The sequence below is a fragment of the Erinaceus europaeus genome, chromosome 15, assembly GCF_950295315.1.
Source record: "Erinaceus europaeus chromosome 15, mEriEur2.1, whole genome shotgun sequence".
NCBI classification, from domain to species: domain Eukaryota; kingdom Metazoa; phylum Chordata; class Mammalia; order Eulipotyphla; family Erinaceidae; genus Erinaceus; species Erinaceus europaeus.
Genome location: NC_080176.1, coordinates 17,969,220 through 17,994,020, shown reverse-complemented (window position 1 = coordinate 17,994,020; position 24,801 = coordinate 17,969,220). Strand labels below are relative to the sequence as shown.

The 24,801-nt window shown below is 53.9% G+C and overlaps 2 protein-coding genes across 5 annotated transcripts in view; one reads left to right on the top strand and one right to left on the bottom strand.

Moving 5' to 3' along the window:
- ATP2A1 (ATPase sarcoplasmic/endoplasmic reticulum Ca2+ transporting 1) overlaps positions 1–8,178 on the top strand; it is a 21,844-nt gene extending 13,666 nt beyond the window's left edge. The window contains exons 13-22 of the mRNA XM_060172991.1: positions 1,099–1,224; positions 1,331–1,549; positions 3,067–3,402; positions 4,094–4,314; positions 4,416–4,618; positions 6,208–6,293; positions 6,689–6,822; positions 6,905–7,022; positions 7,138–7,255; positions 7,869–8,178. Coding sequence (XP_060028974.1) covers positions 1,099–1,224; positions 1,331–1,549; positions 3,067–3,402; positions 4,094–4,314; positions 4,416–4,618; positions 6,208–6,293; positions 6,689–6,822; positions 6,905–7,022; positions 7,138–7,255; positions 7,869–7,894 — 1,587 coding nt within the window. The 3' untranslated portion in view covers positions 7,895–8,178. The remainder of the gene's footprint in view (positions 1–1,098; positions 1,225–1,330; positions 1,550–3,066; positions 3,403–4,093; positions 4,315–4,415; positions 4,619–6,207; positions 6,294–6,688; positions 6,823–6,904; positions 7,023–7,137; positions 7,256–7,868) is intronic.
- On the bottom strand, positions 8,134–24,801 carry RABEP2 (rabaptin, RAB GTPase binding effector protein 2). 4 transcript variants are annotated; one of them, XM_060172999.1, is made up of 13 exons: positions 24,215–24,801; positions 23,590–23,799; positions 21,183–21,421; positions 18,715–18,825; positions 18,266–18,616; positions 15,703–15,798; positions 15,509–15,607; positions 12,917–13,072; positions 11,387–11,564; positions 11,283–11,294; positions 11,148–11,203; positions 10,900–11,013; positions 8,134–8,714 (listed from the first exon to the last, which is right to left on the bottom strand). In XM_060172999.1, the coding sequence occupies exons 1-13, from the start codon at positions 24,528–24,530 to the stop codon at positions 8,613–8,615; spliced, it is 2,040 nt and encodes a 679-aa protein (XP_060028982.1). In that variant the 5' UTR covers positions 24,531–24,801; the 3' UTR covers positions 8,134–8,612. The 4 variants fall into 4 exon arrangements, with proteins under 4 accessions (XP_060028982.1, XP_007534691.2, XP_060028983.1 ...); XM_007534629.3 differs by having other exon boundaries at positions 21,183–21,340; positions 24,215–24,796; XM_060173000.1 differs by lacking the exon at positions 15,703–15,798.

The following is a 24,801-nucleotide window of genomic DNA, read 5'->3' as shown; positions in this document are numbered from 1 at the left end:
CCGACTCTCTGTCAAAAACACAGAGGAAGGGAGGGAAGAAGGTGGTGAGGAAGGGAGGGAACAACACAAGAGGCAGAGTGATGCTCTGGTCTCTCACACAATAATTATACTTTTAAATTAGTTAAAGTTAAGGGAGTTGGGCAGTAGCACAGCAGATTAAGCACAGGTGGCGCAAAGTGCAAGGACCGGCATAAGGATCCCGGTTCGAGCCTCTGGCTCCCCACCTGCAGGGGAGTCGCTTCACAGGCGGTGAAGCAGGTCTGCAGGTGTCTATCTTTCTCTCTCCCTCTCTGTCTTCCCCTCCTCTCTCGATTTCTCTCTGTCCTATCCAACAACTACGATATCAATAATAACTACAACAATAAAAAAAAGAGCAACATAAGGGAATAAATAAATATTTTTAAAAATCTAAAAAAAAAATTAGTTAAAGTTAAATAAAGGGAAAAAACTCAGTCTCAGTCACACTCAGCATATCTTCTGGGCTCAGTGGCTCTGCTCCACTGCCTACCCTGGACAGTTCATGTCTCCATCACCACTGAGCAGGCCACGCTGGGCCTTCCTGAATTTGCTATGCTTTCTTTTTTTTAAAGATTTTATTTATTGATTGATGAGAAAGATAGGAGGAGAGAGAGAAAGAACCAGACATCACTCTGGTACATGTGCTGCCGGGGCTTGAACTCAGGACCTCACGCTTGAGTGTCAAGCGCTTTATCCACTACGCCACCTCCCGGACCACTGCTATGCTTTACAGTGGACACGGTAGGGCTGGGGAGACAGCAGAACTGTTATGCAGAAAGACTTTCGTGCCTGAGGCACCAAAGGTCCCAGGTTCAATCCCCAGCACTACCATAAGCCAGAGCTGAGCAGTGCTCCAATGAAACTAAAACCCAGCTGAAACAAAACAAAGTAATAAAATAAAGTGGACACTATGGGTCCACGGTAGCATCTGTCTTGGTTGTCTCTCCCTTTGGGCTGTGGGCAACAGGCTTAGTTTTAGTCTCAGACTATGTTCTTAGAAGTCTGAGATGTCTCCTGTGTCACATCAGTGGCATCCTCCTTCTCTGCCCACCCCACTCATGCCCGGCTCCTCCCTCCCAGGTGATCCGCCAGCTGATGAAGAAGGAATTCACCCTGGAGTTCTCCCGGGACAGGAAGTCCATGTCCGTCTACTGCTCCCCAGCCAAGTCTTCCCGGGCCACGGTTGGCAACAAGATGTTCATCAAGGTCAGCTGTGAGAACATGCCCCGGCCCCCCTCCTTTCTGATTTCCAGTCCCCCTCCTATAGCTGCCCAGAAGGCAGAGACCTCTGACCACTGTTCTGAACCCCTAGGGGGCCCCTGAGGGTGTCATTGACCGTTGCAACTACGTGCGTGTGGGCACCACCCGCGTGCCCATGACCGGCCCTGCGAAGGAGAAGATCCTGTCTGTGATCAAGGAGTGGGGGACTGGCCGTGACACCCTGCGCTGCCTGGCCCTGGCCACCCGGGACACACCCCCCAAGCGAGAGGATCTGATCCTGGACGATTCTGCCCGATTCATGGAGTATGAGGTGAGCAGATGGGGCCTCGCTCCTCTGCCCTGTGGCCCTTTGGTTCCCCCAGTCTTGGGACATTATTGTGAGATGAGCAGAGAGCCCATCTGGTCTGGGGCTCCTTTGAGTGACACCAGGGATCTGCCCACGATGAGGTCGGGAGGCAGCAGCCTCAGTGGAGCACAAGCCAGCTGGCCCACCAGGCACACACCAGGTTCCCTTAGCAGTTCTCCCAGAGTGAATTTTCCTTCTTTTCTTTAATATTTGTTCATTTTTTTCCTATCTTTATTTATTGGATACAGTCAGAAATTGAGATGGGAGGGGGAGATAGAGAGACAGACACCTGCAGCACTGCTTCATCATTTGTAAACCTTTCCCCCTGCAGGTAGGGACCAGGGGATTGAACCCGGGTCCTTCTGCATTGTAACATGTGTGCTCAACCAGGTGTGCTACCACCAGCCCCCAAACTGAATTTTCTTGAGGAAGAAACAGTGCACCAGGGGCTGGATGGTGGTGCACCTGGTTGAGTGCATGTGGCACATTGTGCAAGGACCCGAGTTCAAGCCCCTGGCTCCCCACCTGCAGGGGGGGTGTCACTTCGCAAGCAGTGAAGCAGGTGTCTTTTTCTCCCCCTCTCTGTCTTCCCCTCCTCTCTCCATTTCTCTCTGTCCTATCCAACAACAACAACATCAGTAATAATAATTACAACAATAAAACAACAAGGGCAACAAAAAGGGAATAAATAAATATTTTTTTTAAAAAGAAAAAATCAATAAATAAATCAGCCTTGGGAGCCAGGTGATGGTGCACGCAGTTGAACACGCATGTTACTAGGCCCAAGCACCTGGGTTAAGCCCCTGATCTCCACCTGCAGGAGAGAGGCTTCATGAGCCGTGAAGTAGGGCCACAGGCATCTCTCTTTCTATTCTCTTTATCTCCCCCTACCCTATCAATTTCGATCCTATCATAAATGAAAGAAAAAAAAAAGAGGAAAAGGAAAGGAAGAAAGGAATGGAGGAAGGGAGGAAGGAAGAAAAATGGCCGAGTTGGGTGGTGGCACACTTGGTTAAGCTCACGTTATACAGAGCACAAGGATCTGGGCTCCAACTCCTGTCTCCACCTGCAAGGGAAAGCTTCACGATCAGCGAAGCAGGTCTGCAGGTGTCTCTCTTTATCTCTGTCTTTTCTTTCTCTATCTCCTCCTCCCTTCTCAGTTTCTCTGTCTCTAGCCAGTAAATAAGTAAATAATAATAAAATGACCGCCAGGAGCAATGGATTCTGTGTAGGCACTGAGACTCCACAATAACCCTGGTGGAAAGAAAGGAAGGAAGGAAGGAAGGGAAGGAAGAGTAAGACTTAGAAAAATCTTAAAAGTCTTTCAGGATTGGTGAATCCTGTGAAGTCCTGCCAGAAAAAAAAAAAAAAAAAAAAGCTGCTCTCTGTCTCCTGTGGTAAGACCCTGCCTCAGCTGTCCCCAGCGTCCTGCCTGCTCTGTCTGTGCTTCTCCCTGACCCTGTCCTCTGTCCCTCCCCCAGACGGACCTGACCTTCGTGGGTGTGGTGGGCATGCTGGACCCGCCCCGCAAGGAGGTCTCGGGCTCCATCCAGCTGTGCCGCGACGCGGGCATCAGGGTGATCATGATTACGGGAGATAACAAGGGCACGGCCATCGCCATCTGCCGGCGCATTGGCATCTTCGAGGAGAACGAGGAGGTGACCGACCGGGCCTACACCGGGCGAGAGTTTGACGACCTGCCCCTGGCCGAGCAGCGGGAAGCCTGCCGCCGTGCCTGCTGCTTTGCCCGCGTGGAGCCCGCACACAAGTCCAAGATCGTGGAGTACCTGCAGTCCTTCGATGAGATCACCGCAATGGTACAGTGTGTGTGTGGGGAAGGTGTTGTTATTTAACTTAAAAAGAGATTTTGGGAGCTGCTTGAGGTGCGTAAAAGAATTCACAGTGGGGAGCTGGGAACTGGTTTAAACAACACAAGGTTTATTAGGGTGAAACAGGCAAAAGGCAAATCATCAAGGGTTAGAGTACTAGGCCCATAAAGTCTGAGTATAGTTATCAAAAGTTTAGTCCCATAAGATAAAGAATTATCAGCTCTGGTAAAGGTTGCTCATGGCTGTAGAGGGGTCTAAAAGTTTACCGGCTAGCAGAGTCACACGTGTTCAGTTCAGGAGAAGCAGCCATGTTGGTGCACCTCCACTGAAATGCCTCTCACCAGGAGAAGAAACCGCAGCCAAAGAGAGCCATGTGCTCAAAGTCCCTTGCTTTTATACATTCCCTTATCTGAAATACCTCCTCAGGGTGATGCCATTTATATGCTAATAGCCCCAAACTCCTGTTGGAGTCACGGGGGGGGGGGGGTGGTGGTGGTGGTGGTGGTGGTGGGCACCTGGGTGTCCTGAGACGGGGCTGGGGGGCTAAAGGGTGGGCATCCAGCCAGCTGCCCAGGGTGGAGTGAGGGAAGAGGTTTGGCTCCCTGGAGGCTCTGGAGGAGGGAGAAATGTGAAGGGTGGGGTTCCACCTGCACTGTCACCCCCCCGCCCCCCCCACTAGACTGGTGACGGAGTCAACGACGCTCCTGCCCTGAAGAAGGCCGAGATCGGCATTGCCATGGGCTCTGGCACTGCCGTGGCCAAGACGGCCTCCGAGATGGTGCTGGCCGACGACAACTTCTCCACCATTGTGGCAGCCGTGGAGGAGGGCCGCGCCATCTACAACAACATGAAGCAGTTCATCCGCTACCTCATCTCCTCCAACGTGGGCGAGGTGGTCTGGTGAGCAGCCAGGCTGGGAAGGGGCATAAGCCCAGGTGGTGGTGGGGCAGCAGGACCATGGTGTGATGCTCTCCACCCCCTACCGCCCCCACCCCCCACAGCATCTTCCTGACGGCCGCCCTGGGGCTGCCCGAGGCCCTGATCCCAGTGCAGCTGCTGTGGGTGAACCTGGTGACAGATGGGCTCCCAGCTACCGCCTTGGGCTTCAATCCCCCAGACCTGGACATCATGGACCGGCCACCCCGGAGCCCCAAAGAGCCCCTCATCAGCGGCTGGCTCTTCTTCCGCTACATGGCAATTGGGGGTAAGCCTCCTGGGACCCCACAGTCATTTAAAAAAATATTTATTTATTCCCTTTTGTTGCCTTTGTTTTATTGTTGTAGTTATTGTTATTGATGTCATCATTGTTGGATAGGGCAGAGAGAAATGTAGAGAGGAGAGGAAGGCAGAGAGGGGGAGATAAAGACAGGCACCTGCAGACCTGCTTCACCGCCTGTGAAGCAACTCCCCTGAAGGTGGGGAGCTGGGGGCTTGAGCCGGGATCCTTATGTCGGTCATTGCGCTTTGCACCACCTGTGCTTAACCTGCGGCGCTACCACCTGACTCCCCACAATCTTTTATAACCCTCAGAACTGACTCTTCCTCCTCTCTCTCTCTCTTAATGTTTTTTTAATATCTTTATTTATTGGCTAGAGACAGTCATAAATCTAGAGGAAAGGGGGAGATAAAGGGAGAAAGTCATCTGTAGCCTTGCTTCACCACTTGCGAAGCTTCCCCCTGCAGGTGGGGACTGGGGGCTAGAACCCTGGTCCTTGTGCACTGTAACATGTTCACTCAAGCAGGTGCGCCACCATCTGGTCCTCGACTCCCCCCTTTTCTGGGACACCAGCTCTCCCAGGAACCAGGGTATCACCTGTGATGTCAGAGATTGAACTCAGGGCCTCATGCTTGAATCAACACTTCACCTCAGTGTTTGTCTCTGACTTTTTCCCTGACTACAAGGTTCTTTTCTTTTTTTTTTTTTAATTTTTAAAATTTATTTATTCCCTTTTGTTGCCCTTGTTTTATTGTTGTAGTTATAGTTATTGATGATGTCATTGTTGGCTGGATAGGACAGAGAGAAATGAAGAGGGGAAGACAGAGGGGGCAAGAAAGAGCGACACCTGCAGACTTGTTTCACTTGTGAAGCAACCCCCCTGCAGGTGGGGAGCCAGGGGCTCCAACAGGGATCTTTGCGCTTTGCACCACCAGCACTTAACCTGCTGCACTACCGCCTGACTCCCTACAAGGTCCTTTTCTTATCATTGGGGCTTGGTGTCTATATGACTCTGATGATCTTTTTTAAAATTATTCTTCCTTCCTTCTTTCCTTTCTTTTGATAGAGAGTAAGAGATATGGGGAGAGAGGGAGAAGGGAGGGAGACATGAGCCAGTAAAACAGCTCACTGGAGAGTGCCCCTCTGCACAGCTTGTGTGTGTCACCCAGGTTCGAGCCTGTCCGCTCCACACTGAAGGAAGCTTCAGCGCTGTGGTCTCTTTCAGTCTCTCTTTGCCTTGCTGTGTCTCTAAGAGAGTGGAAAGAGAAATACCTCCACACTGCTCCACCTCTTGTGAAGTTTCCCCTCTGAAGGTGGGGGCTGGGGGCTTAAGCCCAGCTCCTTGCGTGTGGTAATACGCACTCCACCAGATGCACTGCCTCCTGGCACTCAGACCAGTTTATTAATGAGACAGACAGAGAGCGAGCACCAGAGCATCACTCTGGCACTTGACATGCCAGGGATCCAACTCGGGACCTCGAGCATTCAGTGCTTTAGCCACTCTGCCACCTCCCAGACAGCATGAACCCCCTTGATGCCCCGCTAGCCCTCCAAATCCTGTCTTCTCCCGACCACAGGCTACGTAGGTGCAGCCACCGTGGGGGCGGCCGCCTGGTGGTTCCTCTATGCTGAGGATGGGCCTCACGTCACCTACAGCCAGCTGGTAGGGAGGGTGGGCAGCTGGGGTGGGGTGGGGAGTGTGATGTGCTGCGGGCTTCCCGGGGCTCTCAGCCCCTCCCCCACGCCCTCAGCTCCTCCCCCGCACCCTCACCTCCTCCCCCTGTGCTCTCAACTCTTCCCCCTGCGCCCTCAGCTCCTCCCCCTGTGCTCTCAACTCTTCCCCAGCCCTCAGCTCCTCCCCTGCACCCTCACCTCCTCCCTCTGTGCTCTCAACTCTTCCCCCTGCGCCCTCAGCTCCTCCCCCTGCACCCTCAGCCCCTCCCCCTGCACCTCAGCTCCTCGCCCTGCACCTCAGCTCCTCCCCCTGCGCCTCAGCCCCTCCCCCTGCGCCATCAGCCCCTCCCCTGCACCCTCAGCTCCTCCCCCTGCACCCCACAGACTCACTTCATGCAGTGCAACGAGGAGAACCCCGACTTCGAAGGTCTGGACTGTGAGGTCTTCGAGGCCCCCGAGCCCATGACCATGGCACTGTCTGTGCTGGTGACCATCGAGATGTGCAACGCCCTCAACAGGTGGGCGGCACCCTCCCCTCCGGCCTCCAGGCCCTGCTGCCCCTCTTCACCCCTGCTGATGCCCCCCCCCCTCCCCGCACAGCCTGTCTGAGAACCAGTCCCTCCTGCGGATGCCGCCCTGGGTGAACATCTGGCTGCTGGGCTCCATCTGCCTCTCCATGTCCCTCCACTTCCTCATCCTCTACGTGGACCCTCTGCCTGTGAGTCCTTTTCTGCTAGGGGCCCCCGGACCCCCAGAGCCTGGGCAGGGAGGGAGAGGGTGCAGGCGTGGGCAGTGCCAGCCTTCTTGCTACCACTTACGCCTGCCCCCCTCAGATGATCTTTAAGCTCCGAGCCCTGGACGTGACCCAGTGGATGATGGTGCTCAAGATCTCCCTCCCGGTCATCGGGCTGGACGAGCTGCTCAAGTTTGTCGCCCGCAACTACCTGGAGGGTGAGCACCCCCCAGCCTCCCAGCTCCACACCCCGCCCTGAGCCCACCCCTCCCCAGCGCTGCGAAGCGCCCGCCCCTTCCTTTCCAGGCGGGGACTCCTGGGGGGTCCCTGGTGGCCCCCCGCTGTCTGCACCGGGTGCAGACACGGACTCCTGCTCCCCCAGCCCCTTGGCCCCCTGTGCCCACCCCCCTGGATAACGGCTCTCTCTGTCCTCTCTGGCCATAGGATAACCGTCCCCCTCCTCCAACTCTTTGAACCGAGTCACAGGTATCGCCCCCACCCGCCGCTGCGCCCCCTGCCCCACCCGCGCTCCCGCGCCCCGCGCTCGCTGCTCCTCCTGGAGCCACCTGGAGCTTCCAGGCGGCCGGGCTGCTGCCCCACGGGCTCCGCACCACCTTCTGCTGGCACCTCTGGGCTGCGCTGCGCTGCGCTGTGCTGTCTGCTGCTGGGCTGCGGTGGGGGGTGGCGGGAGATCTGGGGACCCAGGTGAGTATGGGGAGAGGGCTGAGGCAATGCTGCAGGTGAGTGGGGGCAGGGAGCCTGGGGGGACGTCTCCTGTCCTCCATGGGCGGGACCCCTCACCCGCCCCACCGCTGCCCTTTCTCCCTCTAGATCCAGAAGATGAGAGAAGGAAGTGAGCCCGCCTTCCGCCCTCTGCCCCGCCCCATAGCGACGCATCTTCAGCCAGAGCTGTGGCTCAGACCCCCCACTCCCCTTCACCCCCCCCCGACGTTTTTCTGTTTATAAACACTCTGTCCTCTTCCCCTGTCCCCTCACCCCGTCCAACCCAGTCAACCCCCCTTTTCTCCCTCCTGGCCCGTACAGCCCCTCTTCCTCCCACCCCTACCCCTGGGGCTTGCAGGGACAAGGTGACCGATTGAGCTGAGCTGCTTATTTATTGAAAATAAATGACAGAAAAGTCTGCCCTTGCCTCCGTACTCGCGCTGGGGCCTGGGCTGGGCCTGCGGACAAGCCTTAGTGTCATGCGGTCCAGAGGCAGCTGACTGTCCCAGGAGTGCCTGATGGAAAGGGAGGGGGAGCTCCCAGCCACCACGCATAGCTGGGGGCCAGGACAGGGGGTGGGATCCAGGATATGGCACAGCTGCCAAGAAGCCACAGCGGCTGAGCCCGCACCTCTGGTCCCAGAAGCACGGTGGGAGCTCACCCAGTGAGTGTCCTCCATCCTCCAGAGCAGAAGGCCCAGCCTCCCTGGGTATCACATCGGCGGGGGACAGGGCCGCAGCGGCCCGTCACCTCAGCCTCAGGCCTGGAGAGGGTGAAGGCCCCAAGGCCCTGGCCTCTAGCTCCTCTGCGGAAAAGGGCAGTGTCCCCAGGTGGGCGGCCTCCTCTGGAACCTCAGGTATCTTTGATGTCCCTGACGTCCCTGAGGGGCGCCTCGTCCATGATGCGCCGCACTTGCTCCAGCGTCTCTGCCTGGCGGACCCGTTCCAGGCGCACCTGGGGGAGGGTGCGTGGGTGGAGGGGTGGGGGGGCAGAGGTGCTTGGTGGGGAAATGCAGGACCCCTGGCACTCCCAACCCTCAGTGCAGCCAAGTCCCAGGCAGCGAGGGGACAGGGTCAGAGGCTGGTGGGAAACGACGAGCGCCAGGGACTCCTCAAGACTGATGAAGGTGGCGCCTAGGAGGTGGTGAGGTGGGTAAAGCCTAGGCCCCTGAAGCATGAGGTCCGGAGGTCTAGCCTCCCAAGAATGAGCTTTGGAACTAGCTCTTTCTCCTCTCTCACGAATAATACATACATTATATATATAGTAATATATATTAATATAATTATATATCTTATTATATATTATATAATAATATAAATACATCTTAATACCTATGCCAGAGTAATGCTCTGGTTCTCTCTCATTAATAAATAAAGAAGAGGGGAGTCGGGCTGTAGCGCAGCGGGTTAAGCGCAGGTGGCGCAAAGCACAAGGACCGGCATAAGGATCCCGGTTCAAACCCCGGCTCCCCACCTGCAGGGGAGTCGCTTCACAGGCGGTGAAGCAGGTCTGCAGGTGTCTGTCTTTCTCTCCCCCTCTCTGTCTTCCCCTCCTCTCTCCATTTCTCTCTGTCCTATCCAATAATGACGACATCATCATCAACAACAACAATAATAACTACAACAACAATAAAAAAACAAGGGCAACAAAAGGGAAAATAGAGACATCCTTTAAAAAAAGAAAAGATCTTTAAATAAGTCAATAGGGTGCTGGGTGGTGGCTCACCCAGTGGAGCACACACATTGACCGGTAGAGGACCTGGGTTCAAGTCTTTGGTCCCTTACCTGCAGGGGGAAGCGTCACTAGCAGTGGAGCAGTGCTGCAGGTGTCTCCTCCTCTCTGTCTCTCATCCTCTATCCAAAAAAAAGGCCACAGGATGGTCCAGGAAGTGGCGCAGCAGAAGCTTAGGCCCCTCAAGCATGAGGTCCGGAGGTCTAGCCTCCCAAGAATGAGCTCTGGTACTCGCTTTCTCTCCTCTCTCACTAATAAAAAATATATATACATCTTAACGCCTATTTCTTTTTTTAAATTTTTTTTTTTAAATTTTTTAACCAGAGCACTGCTCAGCTCTGGCTTATGGTGGTGCGAAGGATTGAACCTGGGACTTTGGAACCTCAGGCATAAGAGTCTCTTTGCATAACCGTTATGCTATCTACCCTCCGCCCTTAATGCCAATTTCTAATATATTTTATTTCAATGAGTGAGATACAGAGAGAACAGAGCACTGCTCAGCTCTGGCTTCTGGTGGTGCTGACGACTGACCTGGGATTTCAGAATCTCAGGCACAAAAGCCTATAAATATTTCTTGGAAAAAAGAGAAAGACAATGTTGGATACAGGAATCAGTTTTTGTGGGGTCAGGTGGTGGTGCACCTGGTTGAGTGCATATGTTACAGTGCACAAGGACCCGGGTTCAAGCCCCCAGTCCCCATCTGCAGGGGGAAACTTTGCAAGTGGTGAAGCAGGTCTGCAGGTGTCTCCCTTTCTATCTCTCCTCCTCTCAATTTCTGGCTGTCTCTGTCCAATAAATAAATGTGTGTGTGTGTGTGTATATATATATATATATATATTTTTTTTTTTGCAGAGATAAGCTTTTGGGAGGAATATCCCAGAAAGAGAATGAGGGGTGGGGGTAGACAGCATAATGGTCATGCAAACAGACTCTCATGCCTGAGGCTCCAAAGCCCCAGATTCAAGCCCCCCCACACCACCATAAGCCAGAGCTGGTCATTGTTCTGCTATAAATAAATAAATAAATAAATAATAAGCGGGGGGGGGGGAGGAGGTGGCTCACTTGGTACAGTGTACCTGTTACCATGCACAAGGACTCAGGTTCAAGCCCCCAGCCCCCATCTGCAAGCTTTACAGGTGATGAAGCAGTGCTTCAGGCATCTGCCTGTCTCCCTCTACCTCTAGCTCCCTCTTCCCTATCTATGAATGAAAGGGAGAGAGACCACAGCACGAGAGCTTCCTCTGTCACCATAACATCTCCCATGTGACACCTGCCTGGGCCTTGCACATGGCAGTGAGTATCTCTTTGGTCCCAAGAGAACATGTTTTATCAGGGGACTCACAGCCTCTGTCCACTCACAGGAAGTGGCCCTGAGTGTCACCCGCAGGGTGGGGAGGGCCTGCCGTACCTGCAGAGCCTGGGAGAGTCGGACAAAGTCCCTCTGCACCTGCTCACTGGTCTCCAGCTCAGCCTGCAGCCGCAGCACCTTCGCCCTCTGCTCAGACAGGTCTGGGAGCTGGGCCTGGGGGACGGTACCACGCCGGGGCCTGGGCTTGGGCTGGGCCAGCTGCTAGGGGGTTGCAGCTCACAAAAGGGGACGTGTGGAGCCCCTCTGGCCTGGGAGAGACACATAGGGCAGCCCCCCCCCCCACTGACCTTGCCCTGTCCCTGCTGCATGCGCTCCATCTCCGTCCGCAGGCTGCACAGCGAAGCTGAGGGTCAGAGGGGGGCATCAGGCCTGCATCTGCGACCCCTCCACCCTGCTCTGCTGCCAGGCACTCCCATACTCACCCTCCAGCACCTCTGTGTGCAAAGGAGAGAAAAAGTGGTCAAGACCTGCCCCCTCAAAAGCAACTCCTCTCTGCACGCTCGGGCCCCCCAGAAAGCAGCCTCACCTGTCTCCTCCCGCTGTAGCCGCAGCTGCCCGTCCAGGCTGGCCCTGGCCGCTGTCTCCTCCTCTAGCGCCTCCCGCAGCGTCACGATCTCGATTCGCAGGCGCTCGGCCTCATGCTCGCGGGCCTGCTGCTGGGCCCGCGCCTCCTGCCGTGTGTGGAGCACCAGCTGCTGCAGCTCCTGGAGGGGGAGACAGAGCCACCAGGACAGGGTCCACAGGGGAAACCGTCCATAGCAGGGTCACGACAAGTCCCAGAGTCACAGGGCAGGATCCAGCACAGTGAAATGGATCCCCGCCACCCCTCCACCCAGCAGGGAGGGTGCCTAGGAACAGTGCTGAGTGAAAGTCTAGAAGATGACTTAAATAAGATAGCCTAGGGGGAAGCTTGCACCCCAAGTGGACACTCCCATGGCTAGGCAGACGTGCTATAAAAAACCATGCCAAAAAGCAAGTGGGGAACACGAGTGAGCACGGCAGGATGAGAGCCGTGGCATCTTGAGAGTGCACGTAAGGACAGAGGTTAGAGGGTTGGGAACACAGCATAGTGGTTTGCAAAAGGCATTTATGCCTGGAGCTGAGGTTCAATCCCCAGCACCACCATAAGCCAGAACCGAGCAGTGGTCTGGTAAGAGAGAAACATAAACAAAAAACTATAGTTCTTAGGGTGGGCGATTCTGGGCCATTTGCATATTACTAAGAATTATTGGAGGTGCGGGTAGATAGTACAATGGTTATGCAAACAGACTCATGCCTGAGACTCTGAAGTCCCAGGTTCAATCCCTGGTACCACCATAAGCCAGAGCTGAGAAGTGATATGACAGAAAAAAGGAAAAGGAGGAGAAGGAGGAGGAGGAGCAGAAGAAGAGGAAGATGAGAAGGAGGAGAAGGAGAAGAAGGAGGAGGAGGAGAATATGACCACTGTTTTGCCATGTGTGTGAGCCAGGTTGGAGTCTGGCCCCTGCCTTCTTGAAGGAAGCTTCATGCTGTGGTCTCTTTCACTCTCTCTGGTTCCACACACATGCACAGGAAAGGAAAAATACTGTGGTATTGAAGGTATTGTAGTGACTAGACCTTTAGACTTAAAAAAGAGAGAAGGCACTGAGGTGACCCAGGAGGTGTCTAGACTCTCAAGCATGAGGTCCTGAGTTTGACCCCCAGCATCACGTGTTCTCTTTCTTTCTTGTACTACTATTGCTACTGCTAAAAAAACAAAACACCAAAACAATAAAAAAAAAAACCCAAACCTTCATCTCTCCTGAACAAACCAAGTTCTGCATTGAGCACTCTGCTAACCTCTCTAAGGCATCCTTCACACCAATATCACACCAATGGGAAGCAGGTATGGTCCCATTTTCCAGAAGAGAAAACTAAGCCTCAAAGAAGTGAGTCAGCGCGGGTGACAAGAGAGCTACCATACAGCAGCCTGAGCCTGTTGCCGGGTCCCAATGGCTCATGGTCCTAAGTCTGTGCTGTGCCTGGAGGAAAGGGCAAGACAGGGTGGTCCCTGGGCCTTCTATCTGAATGCCCTTACCAGCACTGAGCTGGGCAGTGTCTCCTCAGGGGTCCCGTCCTGCTCCAGGCCCTGTGGGGCCCAAGATGGCGGCTGCTCTGCCCGCAGCCCTTGGTTCTCCTCAGTCAGCCGTTTCACCTCGTGGCTCAGGCACTTGTGGGAGGTGGCCAGTTCTGCCTGCAGTGGACAGTTAGGAGTGAGTGGTGAGGGGGACAGGGGTTTCTCCAGTCTCTGGGGAGGCCCAGCCCTGAACCCACCTGCCAGGCACTGCTGACCCCAGAACACTCCTCCTCTGCCAAGAAAGGAGGGACACCTCTCTTCCAGGTCTGGGGTTCACACGCTCATGCTCACGTACAGCAGCTAGGGAGCACCTTCATTTTGTTTCGCTTTCTTCATTGTTGAACAAGGACCTTAGCATGCATGATTTTTTTTTTTTTCACCACTCCTAGACCACTATTTCATTCAGATGGAGACAGGAAGAGACAGAGAGGAGAGATACCACACCACTAGAGCATCTCTCAGTGCCACGGCTATTTAATGTTTATGCAAAAGACTTTAATTTTAGAGGCTCTGAAATCCCAGGTTCAGTCCCTTGTACCATCATAAACCAGAGCTCTGGGAATAAATTAATAGTACATATATAAATATTTTAAGTGGCCAGGAGGTGGCATAGTAGATGAAGTGTTAAGACTCTCAAGCATGAGGTCCTGAGTTTGATCCACAGCATCAAAGATGCCAGAATGATGCTCTGATTCTTTCTTTCTTTTTTTTTTTTTTTTTTTTTTTGCCTCCAGGGTTATTGCTGGGGCTTGGTGCCTGCACCACTAATCCTCTGCTCCTGGAGGCGATTTTCCCCATTTTTGTTACCCTTGTTGTTGGATAGGACAGAGAGAAATGGAGAGAGGAGGGGAAGACAGAGAGGAGGAGAGAAAGATAGACACCTGCAGACCTGCTTCACAACCTGTGAAGCGACTCCCCTGCAGGTGGGGAGCCGGGGGCTCAACCGGGATCCTTACGCCGGTCCTTGCGCTTTGCGCCACCTGCGCTTAACCTGCTGCACCACCGCCGGGCCCCCGATGCTCTGGTTCTTATTCTCTTTCTCTCTCATTCATGAATAAATCTTTGAAAGTTCCTCTCACTTTCTGTATGTCTCTCAAAAATAAAATAAAAAAAAAAATCTTTGAAGAAAAAAAACCTTGTGCCCTATCTGGTGAGTTCTCTCTCGGACCCACTATATGTGTCTGTGTGTGTGCTTCCCCTTGAATCTTAAATTAGCTGCCAACTTTACTTATTTATTTTATTTTATTTTGATTTATTAATGAGAAAGACAGGAGGAGAGAGAGAGAGAGAACCAGACATCACTCTGGCACATGTGCTGCTGGGGATCGAGCTCGGGACCTCATGCTCGAGAGTTCAATGCTTCATCCACTGTGCCATATCCTGGACCACAGCTGCCAACTTTAAAAACCAAACTTTTAGCTCAGGTGATGGTGCATCAGGTATTATGCTGGACTTCAAGCATGAGGTTCCAAGTTCTGTTTCTCTTGCTATTACAAAATAAAATATATAAACAAATCTTTTTAAAATGGTTGTACCAGTTTATTTTTATTTATCTATTCCCTTTTGTTGCCCTTGTTGTTTTATTATAGTTATTATTGATTATTGTTATTGATGTCATTGTTGTTGGATAGGACAGAGAGAAATGGAGAGAGGAGGGGAAGACAGAGAGGGGGAGAGAAAGATAGACACCTGCAGACCTGCTTCACTGCTTGTGAAGCGACTCCCCTGCAGGTGGGGAGCTGGGAGCTCGAATCAGGATCCTCAAGCCGGTCCTTGAGCTTCGCACCATCTGTGTTTAACCTGCTGCGCTACTGCCCAATTCCCATAAACAAATCTTAATGATTTACTTTGCGCTGGCGAAATGGTTCACTTGGATAGGACGCAGCTTTGCCATGTGCACGACCCAGGTTTAAGCCCGGTCTCCACCAGACTGAAGGAAGCTTTGGTGCTGTGGTTTATTTCACTCTCTATCTTAAAGTTTTATATTTATATATATATATATATATTTTTTTTTTTTTTTTTTTGGGGGGGTGAGAGAGTGAGGACCAGAGCATCACTCTGTATGTATGATGCCAGGGGTCCATCTCGGGACAAACACAGCAGTGGGGCTTCTTCCCAAGTGGTCCTGGGGCTTGAACCTGGGCGCAGCACTCACTGCACTGCAGGAAGCTTTAGTAATGTAGTGTCTCTTGCTCTTTCTATCTGGAAAATGAGCCAGAGCAATGAAACCCCTGAAACAAAACAAAACAGAACAAACAAACAAAAACCAAAAAAGGCTTGGGTTGGGGAGATAGCATAGTGGTTCTACAAAAAGACGTTCATGCCTGAGGTTCCAAAGTCCTGGGTTCAATCATAAGCCATCTGGTACCACCATAAGCCAGAGCTCAGCAGTGCTCTGGCAAGACAAACAAACACAGCAGCTTCCCTCTAGGGTGACAGCTTCCCTCTAGAGTGTCTGAGGCAGGTGGTTCATCCCTCTAGGGGTCTCCAGCATCCCCTTCTCACCTCACTCTTCCCACTCCCTTCCTACCCTCACCCCCACCTAGTCCTTACCATCTGCAGCTGAACCCGCTCCTGGGCCTGGCTCACGGTCCCCTGCAGGGTCCGCAGCAGCTGCTCAGAGTTCTGAACCTGGGCCAGGAGCACCTGCATCTGTAGGAAGAGGAGGAGGAGGAGGCCGCAGGTGAGGCTGGGAGGGAGGAGGCCGGGGACAGAGGCTGCAGGGGCCGGGACGGAGGTGAGCCCACCTGCTTGCTGCAGTCCTCATTGCTGCGCCTCAGGCCCTCCTGTAACTCGTCCCGCTCGCCTCTGATGCTCTCCAGGTCCTTCTGCAGCTGTCGGCTCTGCCACAGATGCAGGCTTAGCCTTGACCTTGGGGGAGCACCCTCTGCCTCCCCTCCTTCATGCCTCTCCTGCCTTCCCTAGTTGCACTTCTGTGCCTGGGGGTGTTCAGGCCAAAGCCTGGAAATGGGGTGGCTCATTCCCCGCCTCCACACCCCCATTCAACCTCCCAGATGGACTCCAAACCCACCTGCTCTCCCATCTCTGTTGCCAGCTCCTGACCCATCATCCATCATGGCCCTCTGTCTAGCACCTCACAACCAGCTGTCTGACTCCCTTCTCCCTGCCCCCACCCCACAGTCCATCCCCACAGAGGCCCCCTCCCCCGAGTGGTCAGTTAGAAGGCTGAATGAAGCAGGGGGTTGGGTGGTAGCACAGCGGGTTAAGCGCATGTGGCGTAAGTGCACAAGGGCCAGCGTAAGGATCCTGGTTCCAGCCCCTGGCTCCCTGGGGTCGCTTCACAAGTGGTGAAACAAAAAGGGACCGAGTGGTGATGCATCTGGTTGAGAGCACATGTTACAAGCGGTGAAGCAGGTCGGCAGGTGTCTCTCTTTCTCTCTCCCTCTCTGTCTCCGCTCCTCTCTAGATTTCTCTCTGTCTTACCTAACAACATCAATGGCAACAATAACTACAACAACAACAACAAGGGTAACAAAATGAAGTGGGAAGAAGAAGCCTGAAGTAGAGGAGGCCTCTCTCTGGACTCAGTTCCCTGATTCTGTCTCAAAAGCAAGGCTGTGGCTGGGGAGATAGAAAATGGTTCTGGGGTGGGGGTACAGCATAATAGTTACGTAAAGAGACTCATGTCTGAGGCTCTGAAGTCTCAGGTTCAATCCCCCACACCACCATAAACCAGCGCTGAGCAGTGCTCTGGTCAAAAAAAAAAAAAAGGTTCTGCAAAAGACTTTCATGCCAGAGACTTGGAGGTCTCAGACTCAATCCCCATCATAAGCCAGAGATGAGCAGTGCAATGATTAAAAAGAAATAAACAGAGCTGGCAAATTAGCTCACTTGGCCAGTGCACTGCTTTGCTATGAGCACGGCCCAGGTTCAAGGCCCCCGCCCCCAGCTGCAGGGGCGAGCATTAAGAGTGGCAGAGCAGAACTACAGGTGTCTCACCTTATCTTTCTTTCTCCTCCTCTCTTTCCCTCTGGTTCTTACCCTCTATCCTAAAGAAAGAAAAAAGGGGAGAGCGAATGGCCACTGGGAATGGTGGAGCCATGCAGGCACTGAGCCCCAGCAAAAACCCTGGTGACAACCTAAGTAAGTAAGAAAATCAAGTAAGTAACCGACCAGGAGGTGGGGCAGTGACCTAAGTGTTGGACTCTCAAGCATGAGATCCTGAGTTTGATCCTCAGCGCTGCATATGCCAGTGTGAATGTTCCGGCTCTCTCTCTCTCTCTTCTGTTCTTTCTTGTGTTAAATAAACAAACTCATTTCTTCTTTTCCCCAGAGGCCTTTCTGGTCTTTTGAGGACATCCCATGGGCACCCCGCGGACCTCTGGACATGCAGTTGTTTCTGTCCTCGATCTTTTCTTTAGAAAAGTTTTTTCTCTTGAAATTCTTTTGAATCTTTTTATTTATTATTGGATAGAGACAGAGAGAAGTTGACAGGGGAGGGGGAAACAGAGAGGGAAAGAGACAGAGACACCTGCAGCCCTGCTTCACCACTCGTGAAGCTTTTCCCCTGCAGGTCGGGACAAAGGGCTTGAACCTGGGTCCTTGCACGAAGTAATATGACCGCTTAACTAGGTGCGCCACTGCCTGGCTCCATCAAAGCTTTCTTCAGTGCAGTGGGGGCCGTGCCCTTGAATGGGTTTTAATTTTATGTGTGGAAGTGGGACCTCAGGCCTTTGAGATTTCATTGCTCTGGGCCACTTTCTCATTCAGGTAGAAAAACAAAGAGAGCTGGCAGTCGGGCAGTAGCGCCGTGGGTTAAGCGCAGGTGGTACAAAGGACCGGCTCAAAGATCCTGGTTTGAGCCCCGGCTCCCCACCTGCGGGGGAGTCGCTTCACAAGCAGTGAAGCAGGTCTGCAGGTGTCTCTCTTTCTCTCCCCCTCCGTCTTCCCCTCCTCTCTCCATTTCTCTCTGTCCTATCCAATAACGACGACATCATCATCATCATCAACAACAACAATAATAACTACAACAATAAAACAAGGGCAACAAAAAGGAATAAATATTAAAATAATAAAAAGAAATAAAAACAAAGAGAGCGAGGGAGATGGGGAAGAACACGGCTTCAGCACCCGAGCTTTCTCTGGTACCATAGCACCTCCCCAGCTGGAACCTGGGCCACCTGCATGGGGAGGGAGGCGCCCTACCTGGCGAGCCAGCTCTCCGCCCTGTGCCTACACTGTCAGTCTCCCCCACCCCGTGACTTGACTGTCTACCTGTCATCCTTCCTTGCCCACGTCTGGGGTGCCCCCTTCTAAGGGGGCACAGTGCAGGCAGGCCCCTGTGCTCACCTCTGCCTGCAGCTGCTCCCACTGGCTGTCGGGGACGAGCTGGTAGCCGGGCGGGGGCAGGTAGATGCCCTCGGGGACCAGCGTGCCGGTGGACACCAGCGAGGCCGTCTCCTCCTGCTCGGGGCTCAGGCCCTGGCGGCCGCGGGGCAGGGAGGCGCTGCTGCCCACCGCGCCGCCCAGGGAGAAGGAGGAGATGGAGGCGCTGTCGTCGCAGTTGTGGGCGAAGGCCTCGGCGGCCGCACCCCCGTCTCCACTCAGCTCCTCCAGGGACTCCAGCGGCGGAGACGGGTCCCGGGACAGGGTCAGCAGCTCGGCCGAGCCGTGCAGGGAGGGCGGCGGCCGCGGGCGGCGCTAGGACAGGGCGCAGGCGGGAGGCTGAGGCCCTGCGGCTCCCCGGGCGCCCCTTCCTTCCTCCCTCCCTCCAGGGGCGCCCCCTGCCGGCCGCTCACCTGGATCTCTTGGATCAGCTCCTCTGCCCGCAGCAGCTTGGCCTTCAGCTCCTCGATCTCCTGCTCCATGGGCAGCACGATCTCCCGCAGCTTCTCCGAGTCCTCGTGGGCCTGGGGGAGGGGCGGGTGGGGAGCACAGTCGGCTTTCCAGGGCGGGGCCCCCGGGGTCTCTCAGTGCTCTCTCTCCAAGCACATCCTCTCCTCAGATCCTGCCGGGAGGCACCACCCGAGACTTTATCTTATTTTATTTATTCGTTTTTTGGATAGAGACAGACGCCAGGACCTGGTCCACTCATAGCGCTTTCTGTTTGATGTAGCACAAGGCATTTGCACGTGAAGCTGGGGGCTCAAACTTAGGTCCTTGTGCATAGCAACGTGTGCACTTCACCAGCTGAGCTATCTCTAGACCCTGAAATCAATCAATCAGTCAGTCAATCGGCCCAGGAGATGGCACACTGTCGGACTCTCGAGCAGGAGATCCCAAGTTAGATCCCCAGCATCACATGTGCCAGAGTGATGCTCTGGTTCTTCCCCAACCTGACCTCTTTTTCATTAATTAATAAATTAAAGTTTGAAAAAAGAGAAAAAAAAAGCCCTCTAGAACCAGACTGCCTAGATTTGAAAATCCTAACTGATCTTTTGCCTGTGTATTCACTGGGGAGCTGACTGAGCTTTTCTGAGCCTGCCCTCACTCTATGCTGAAGTGGAGCTATGTGACCTCTCTTACAGGGGGATGAACGGGGAAACTGAGTCGGCCTCAGTTAACACTATCTAGCACATGACAGGAATCCTGGGGTGTCGGCTTCCTCCCCGGGGATGTGGCCTCCTAAATTCTGGAGGTCAGTCAGCCTGGCCTTTCCCCCCACCCCCCCACCCCAGTAAGCAGCAAACTAGTTCTTGGGGGCCCGGCAGGTGGCTCATGTCCCCATGGGTGAAGCGCTGGACTGGAATGCCAGGTCCCACATAGGAGGATCTGCAAGTGGGAAGTTTCATGGGCAGTGGCAGAAAGGGGCTGTGGTGTTTCTCCTTCTTGCTCTGTCTCTCTATCCTGTCTCTGTCTCTCAACTCTAATGAGTAAATCCTAGAGAATTTAAGGCCGAGGAGACAGCATAGTGGTTATGGGAAACTCTCATGCCTGGGGCTCTAGGTCTCAGAATCAATCTGCAGCACCTCCATAAGCCAGAGCTGAGGAGTGCTCTGGTCTCTCTCTCTCTCTCAAACAAAATATAGTTTAAACGGCCGAGTGGTGGCACACTTGGTTGAGCACATGTTAATAGTGCACAAGGTCCCGGGTTCAAGCCCCCGGTACCCCGGAGAAAGCTTTGCATGTGGTGAAGCAGGGCTGCTGGTGTCTCTCTGTCTCTTTCCCTCTCTATCTCCCTTTTCCCTCTTGATTTCTGTCTGTCTCTATCCAATAAATAAAGATAATAAAATTCAAATATATATATATATATTTTAAAATTTTGAGGGTCGGGTGGTGGTGCACCTGGTTGAGTGTACATGTTACAGTGTCCAAGGACCCAGGTTCAAGCCCCCAGTCCCCATCTGCAGGGGGAAAGCTTCATGAGTGGTGAAGGAGGGCTGCAGGTGTCTCTCTGTCTCTCTTCCTATCACCCCCCTTCTCTCTCAATTTCTGGCTGTGTCTATCCAACAAGTAAATAAAGATAATACAAAACACTTTTAAATATATATATTTTAAACATTTGAAAAATATGGGCTGGGGAGTTTTGCACCTGGTTCAGTGTACACATGACCATATACAAGGAACTGGGCTCAAGCCCCTGCCACCCACCTGCAGTGGGGATGTTTCATAAGTAGTGAAGCAAACATGGCAGGTGTCTCTGTCTCTCTATCTCCCCCTCCACTCCCCTCTCAATTTATCTGTCCTACAGAATAAAGGGGAAAAACAAAAAAACCTCCCATTGCCACCGAGGACTGTTACTAGTACTGAGTACCCTGCTCCCAGGGATCTGTGAAGGGGCGGCCAAGTGGTGGCGCATATTGTTAAGTGTACCAGGACTTGGGTTCAAGCCCCTGGTGCCCACCTACAGAGGGGACACTTCACGAGCAGTGCAGCAGCTGCCTCTTTCACACTCATTCTCTATACTTCCTTCCCCTCTCAATTTCTCACGGTCCTATCAAAATAAAATTGAAATAAAAAGATTTTAATAGAGGTGGAGGGGGCCAGATGGTGGTGCACCTGATTAAGCACATACAAGTCCCCGGCTCCCCACCTACAGGGGGAAAACTTCACAAGTGGTGAAGCAGGGCTGCAGATGTCTCTCTGTTTCTCTCCCTCTCTATCTCCCCCTCCCCTTTCAATTTTTTTGTCTCTATCAAAAATAAATTTTAAAAAAATTTAAAAAAAAAAGAGAGAGATCTGGGAATGGCTCCCAAGTATGTGACCACTGGTTGCCTCAACTACTCCCCAAATGCTGGGATAAGGGGGAGCCCTCCCCACCCCCAACCTTTTCCATCTGCTTCTCCAAGGAGTCCAGGGGGTGAGCCCGGGACAGCAGCTGCTTCAGGCGGCCCAGCTCTCGCTCCTTCTCCTCACAGTCCTGTTGCTGCTGCTGCCGCTCCTGCTTCAGAGCCTTGATCTGGGCCTCATAGCTGCCGATGGAGTCTGGGGGTGTGCGGAGGGGGAGAGGAGAAGGGGGAGGGTGAGCATGCTGGCAGGGTGGTGGCTTCCCGTGGTGGCTGCTCTCTGAGAGGAGGAGGAGCAGAATGGTTAGGCCCTGGGCAGTGTTTGCCTGCCTGCCTCAGTGTCCTCAGCTGCAAAGGAGGGAGGACACTTGAGATCACCCTACTGGGTTGTTACAGGATCAAATGAGATGACACGGGGAGGGGCACTAATGCACCTGGGTTGTGGCACACCCAGAACAGCTCAGGTTACTCAGGTTCAAGCCCCTGCTCACACAAACGGTGAAGCAGGTCTGCAGGTGTCTCTCCTTTCCTTTTTTTTTTATTTTAAAGATTTTTTTATTATTTATTTATTCCCTTTTGTTTGCCTTGTTTTATTGTTGTAGTTATTGTTGTTGTCATTGTTGTTGGCTCCTTTCCTTTTTTCTTTCTTTTTTTTTTTTAAGATTTTAAAAAATATTTATTTATTTATTTTCCCTTTTGTTGCCCTTGTTTTATTATTGTAGTTATTATTATTGTTACTGTTGTTGTTGGATAGGACAGAGAGAGATGGAGAGAGGAGGGGAAGACAGAGAGGGGGAGAGAAAGATAGACACCTGCAGACCTGCTTCACCGCCTGTGAAGCGACTCCCCTGCAGGTGGGGGGCCGGGGGCTCGAACTGGGATCCTTATGCCGGTCCTTGCACTTTGCACCACGTGTGTTTAACCCGCTGTGCTACTGCCCCACTCCCACTTTTTTCTTTCTTTTTTTTTTTCTTTTTGCCTCCAGGGTTATCGCTGGAGCTACTAATCCACTGCTCCTGGAGGCTATTTTCCCTTTTTGTTGCCCTTGCTGTTTATTGTCATCATCGTTGTTATTATTGTTCTTATTGCAGTCGTTGTCAGATAGGACAGAGAGAAATGGAGAGAGGAGGGGAAGACAAAGAGGGGGGAGAGAAAGACAGACACCTGCAGACCTGCTTCACTGCTTGTAAAGCGACTCCCCTGCAGGTGGGGAGCCGGGGGCTCAAACTGGGATCCTTAAGCCAGTCCTTGTGCTTCGCACCATGTGTGCTTAACCTACTGCGCTAGTGTCTGGCCCCCTTTTTTGCTTTTTTTTTTTTTTTAAAGCCCAGCTCTGGCTTATGGTGGTACAGGAGATTGAACCTAGGACTTCAGAGCTTCAGACAAAAAGAGTCTCTTTACATAACAATTATTCTCGCCCTCTCCTTTTCTTTCTTACTTTCTTTTGCCTCCAGGGTTGTCACTGGAGCTTGTTGCTGGCACTACAAATCCACTGCTCCTGGCAGCCATTTTTTACATTTTACTGGATGAGACAGAGAGAAATTGAAAGGGAAGAGGAAGATAGAGAGAAAGATAGACACCTTCAGACCTGTTTCACTGACTATGAAGTGACCTCCCTGCAGGTGGGGAGCTGGGGGCTCAAACCTGGACCCTTGCTTGGGTTCTTGTGCTTTGTACTATGTGTGCTTAGCCTGGTGTGCCACCACCTAGCCCCCTCTTCTCTATCTCCCCTCTCCTTTTAATTTCTCTGTTTCTATAAAAAAAAAAAAAAACAGTTGCTGGAAGTGGTGGATTCATGATGCAGATCTGGTGACATGGTATCACTGGCTTTGGGGATGTTTACTCTGGAGGGCAGTGTCAGCCGGACTTGGGGGGGCATGAGCAGTCCAGGGAGTAGTTCAAGACACCCCACCCCCTCCACACACACCTACAGCTTGGAAGTGGCAGCTAAGGGGTGAGTGTGGCCCAAAGTCTGTTTCTAAGACTCTGGCCTCTGTTTAGAGAAGGAAAAGGAACGAAAGAGGCTAAAGGACCCAGGGCAAGGGGAACCAGCTATGCACCCCCAAAACAGGGTATGACATGGAGGGAGGGAAGTCAGAGGATGCATAGGTATGGGGTATGGCTGTAGGTGATCCTGGGGTAGGAAGGACTCAAGACATGGTCCAGGGCTGAGTCTGCAGCCCAGAGGCTCAGATGAGGCTGATTCAGGGAACTGAGAAGAGGTTCATCGTCAGGGTTGAGCAACCATCAATGGGGGACAAAAGAAAAAAGATTGGGGCAAGGCAGCAGGCAGAAACTTGGAGCTAAACTTAGCTGGAACTGATAGAGCCAGCACAAAGGGTGTCTTTACGCAAATCACAAAAAGAGCACCCTTTCTCTGGGCCCGGGGCCTGGCCATGCTCAGCTTCCTGGGACTGACGTGGCATCCTGAAGCAGCCCCCACCTCACCTTTCAGAATGGCCTGCAGCGAGGCCACCTCCTCTTGGCACTGCCGCCGCACTGCGGCCACTGCCTCGGCCTTCGTGCTCTCGCTCACCTCCGCCACAGCCTTCATGGTCTCCATCTCGGCCAGGGCGCCTGCCAGCTCGGCCCGCAGCCGGCAGATCTCCCCAGACTCGGCCTCCACCTCTGCCCCGTCCTGGGGCGAGGGGTCCAGCGCTGTGGGGGACAGGGACCAGCTGCTCCTCCCATCTCTCTCGGATACCCAGCTCCGCAGGGCTGCAGCCACCGCCCCCTTCAGATGACCCCGCCCCTTTCATCTGACCCCGCCTCCTCGCCACCTAGCTGGGCTCAGCTTCTTTCTGACACGCCCCCTTCTGGGGCCCCCCTCTCACCTGTTCCCCCATAGCTCCACCCTCTATACTCTCATGGCCACGCCCTCCGCAAGAGTTCCACAGGCCCCGCCCCGTGGCAGGCAGGACACGCCCCCCATGGATTCTCTGGCCCCGCCCCCGACCCGGGTGGCCACGCCCCTTCTCGCAGCTCCCCTCCGCACCCCCCATCCCGCGGCCTCTAGCGAGGCCCCGCCCCCGCCGCCCCCGCCCCGTGCCTGCAGGCCCGCACCCTCGCTTACCAGCCCCCGGCCGTCGTCGCCCGCCATCCACCGCCTCCGGCGCCGCTGCCGCCATCGCCTCCACGCAAACGGCGGGTTCCCGCACTCCCCGGTGACGGCGCTCCCCGCTTCCGGGTCCGCTCGGTTGTTTCCGGATCCGCTCGGCTGTTTCCGGACCGGCCCTGGACTCGAGGCCGGACAGGAGGAGCGCGGCCGAGCGGGGGCCGAAGATTCCCGAGTGGACACCGGCGGCGGCCCGGCCCGGCCCCGCCCCTCTCCACAGGGGCTGCCTCGAGCTAAGGGCGCCCGGCCTTTCACCCAGAGGAAGCTCCTCCATCTCGGCCCTCCGGGCGTCTCCGCATGACCTTGGATGATACCTCCTCCGGGACGCCTGCCGACCTGAGCGAAGCTCTGCCCGGCATCCGAGTCCCGGAGCCAGGTCCCTGCGCGGCCCCGGACGCCCCTGGCCGGAGCCTGGGTGGCGGCGCGGCGACGTGGCCGGGCCTCTGCACCCCGCCCAGGCGGGAGGTCCCTGGAGCCGGACCGGCTGCTCTAGTCTGTGCGCCCGCGGTGTCAGTCTGTCAAAAGGAGCCAGAAACCTCACGCCC

What these genes read in the sequence shown, in the direction of transcription:
- RABEP2 (XM_060172999.1), bottom strand. Translation starts at nt 24,530, where the DNA reads ATGGAGGAGCTTCCTCTGGGTGAAAGGCCGGGCGCCCTTAGCTCGAGG. An exon ending in GCGACGACGGCCGGGGGCTG is followed by an intron (nt 23,800 to 24,214) that starts GTAAGCGAGGGT and finishes TGTCCCCCACAG; the next exon opens with CGCTGGACCCCTCGCCCCAG. An exon ending in ATGAGGACTGCAGCAAGCAG is followed by an intron (nt 15,608 to 15,702) that starts GTGGGCTCACCT and finishes CTCTTCCTACAG; the next exon opens with ATGCAGGTGCTCCTGGCCCA.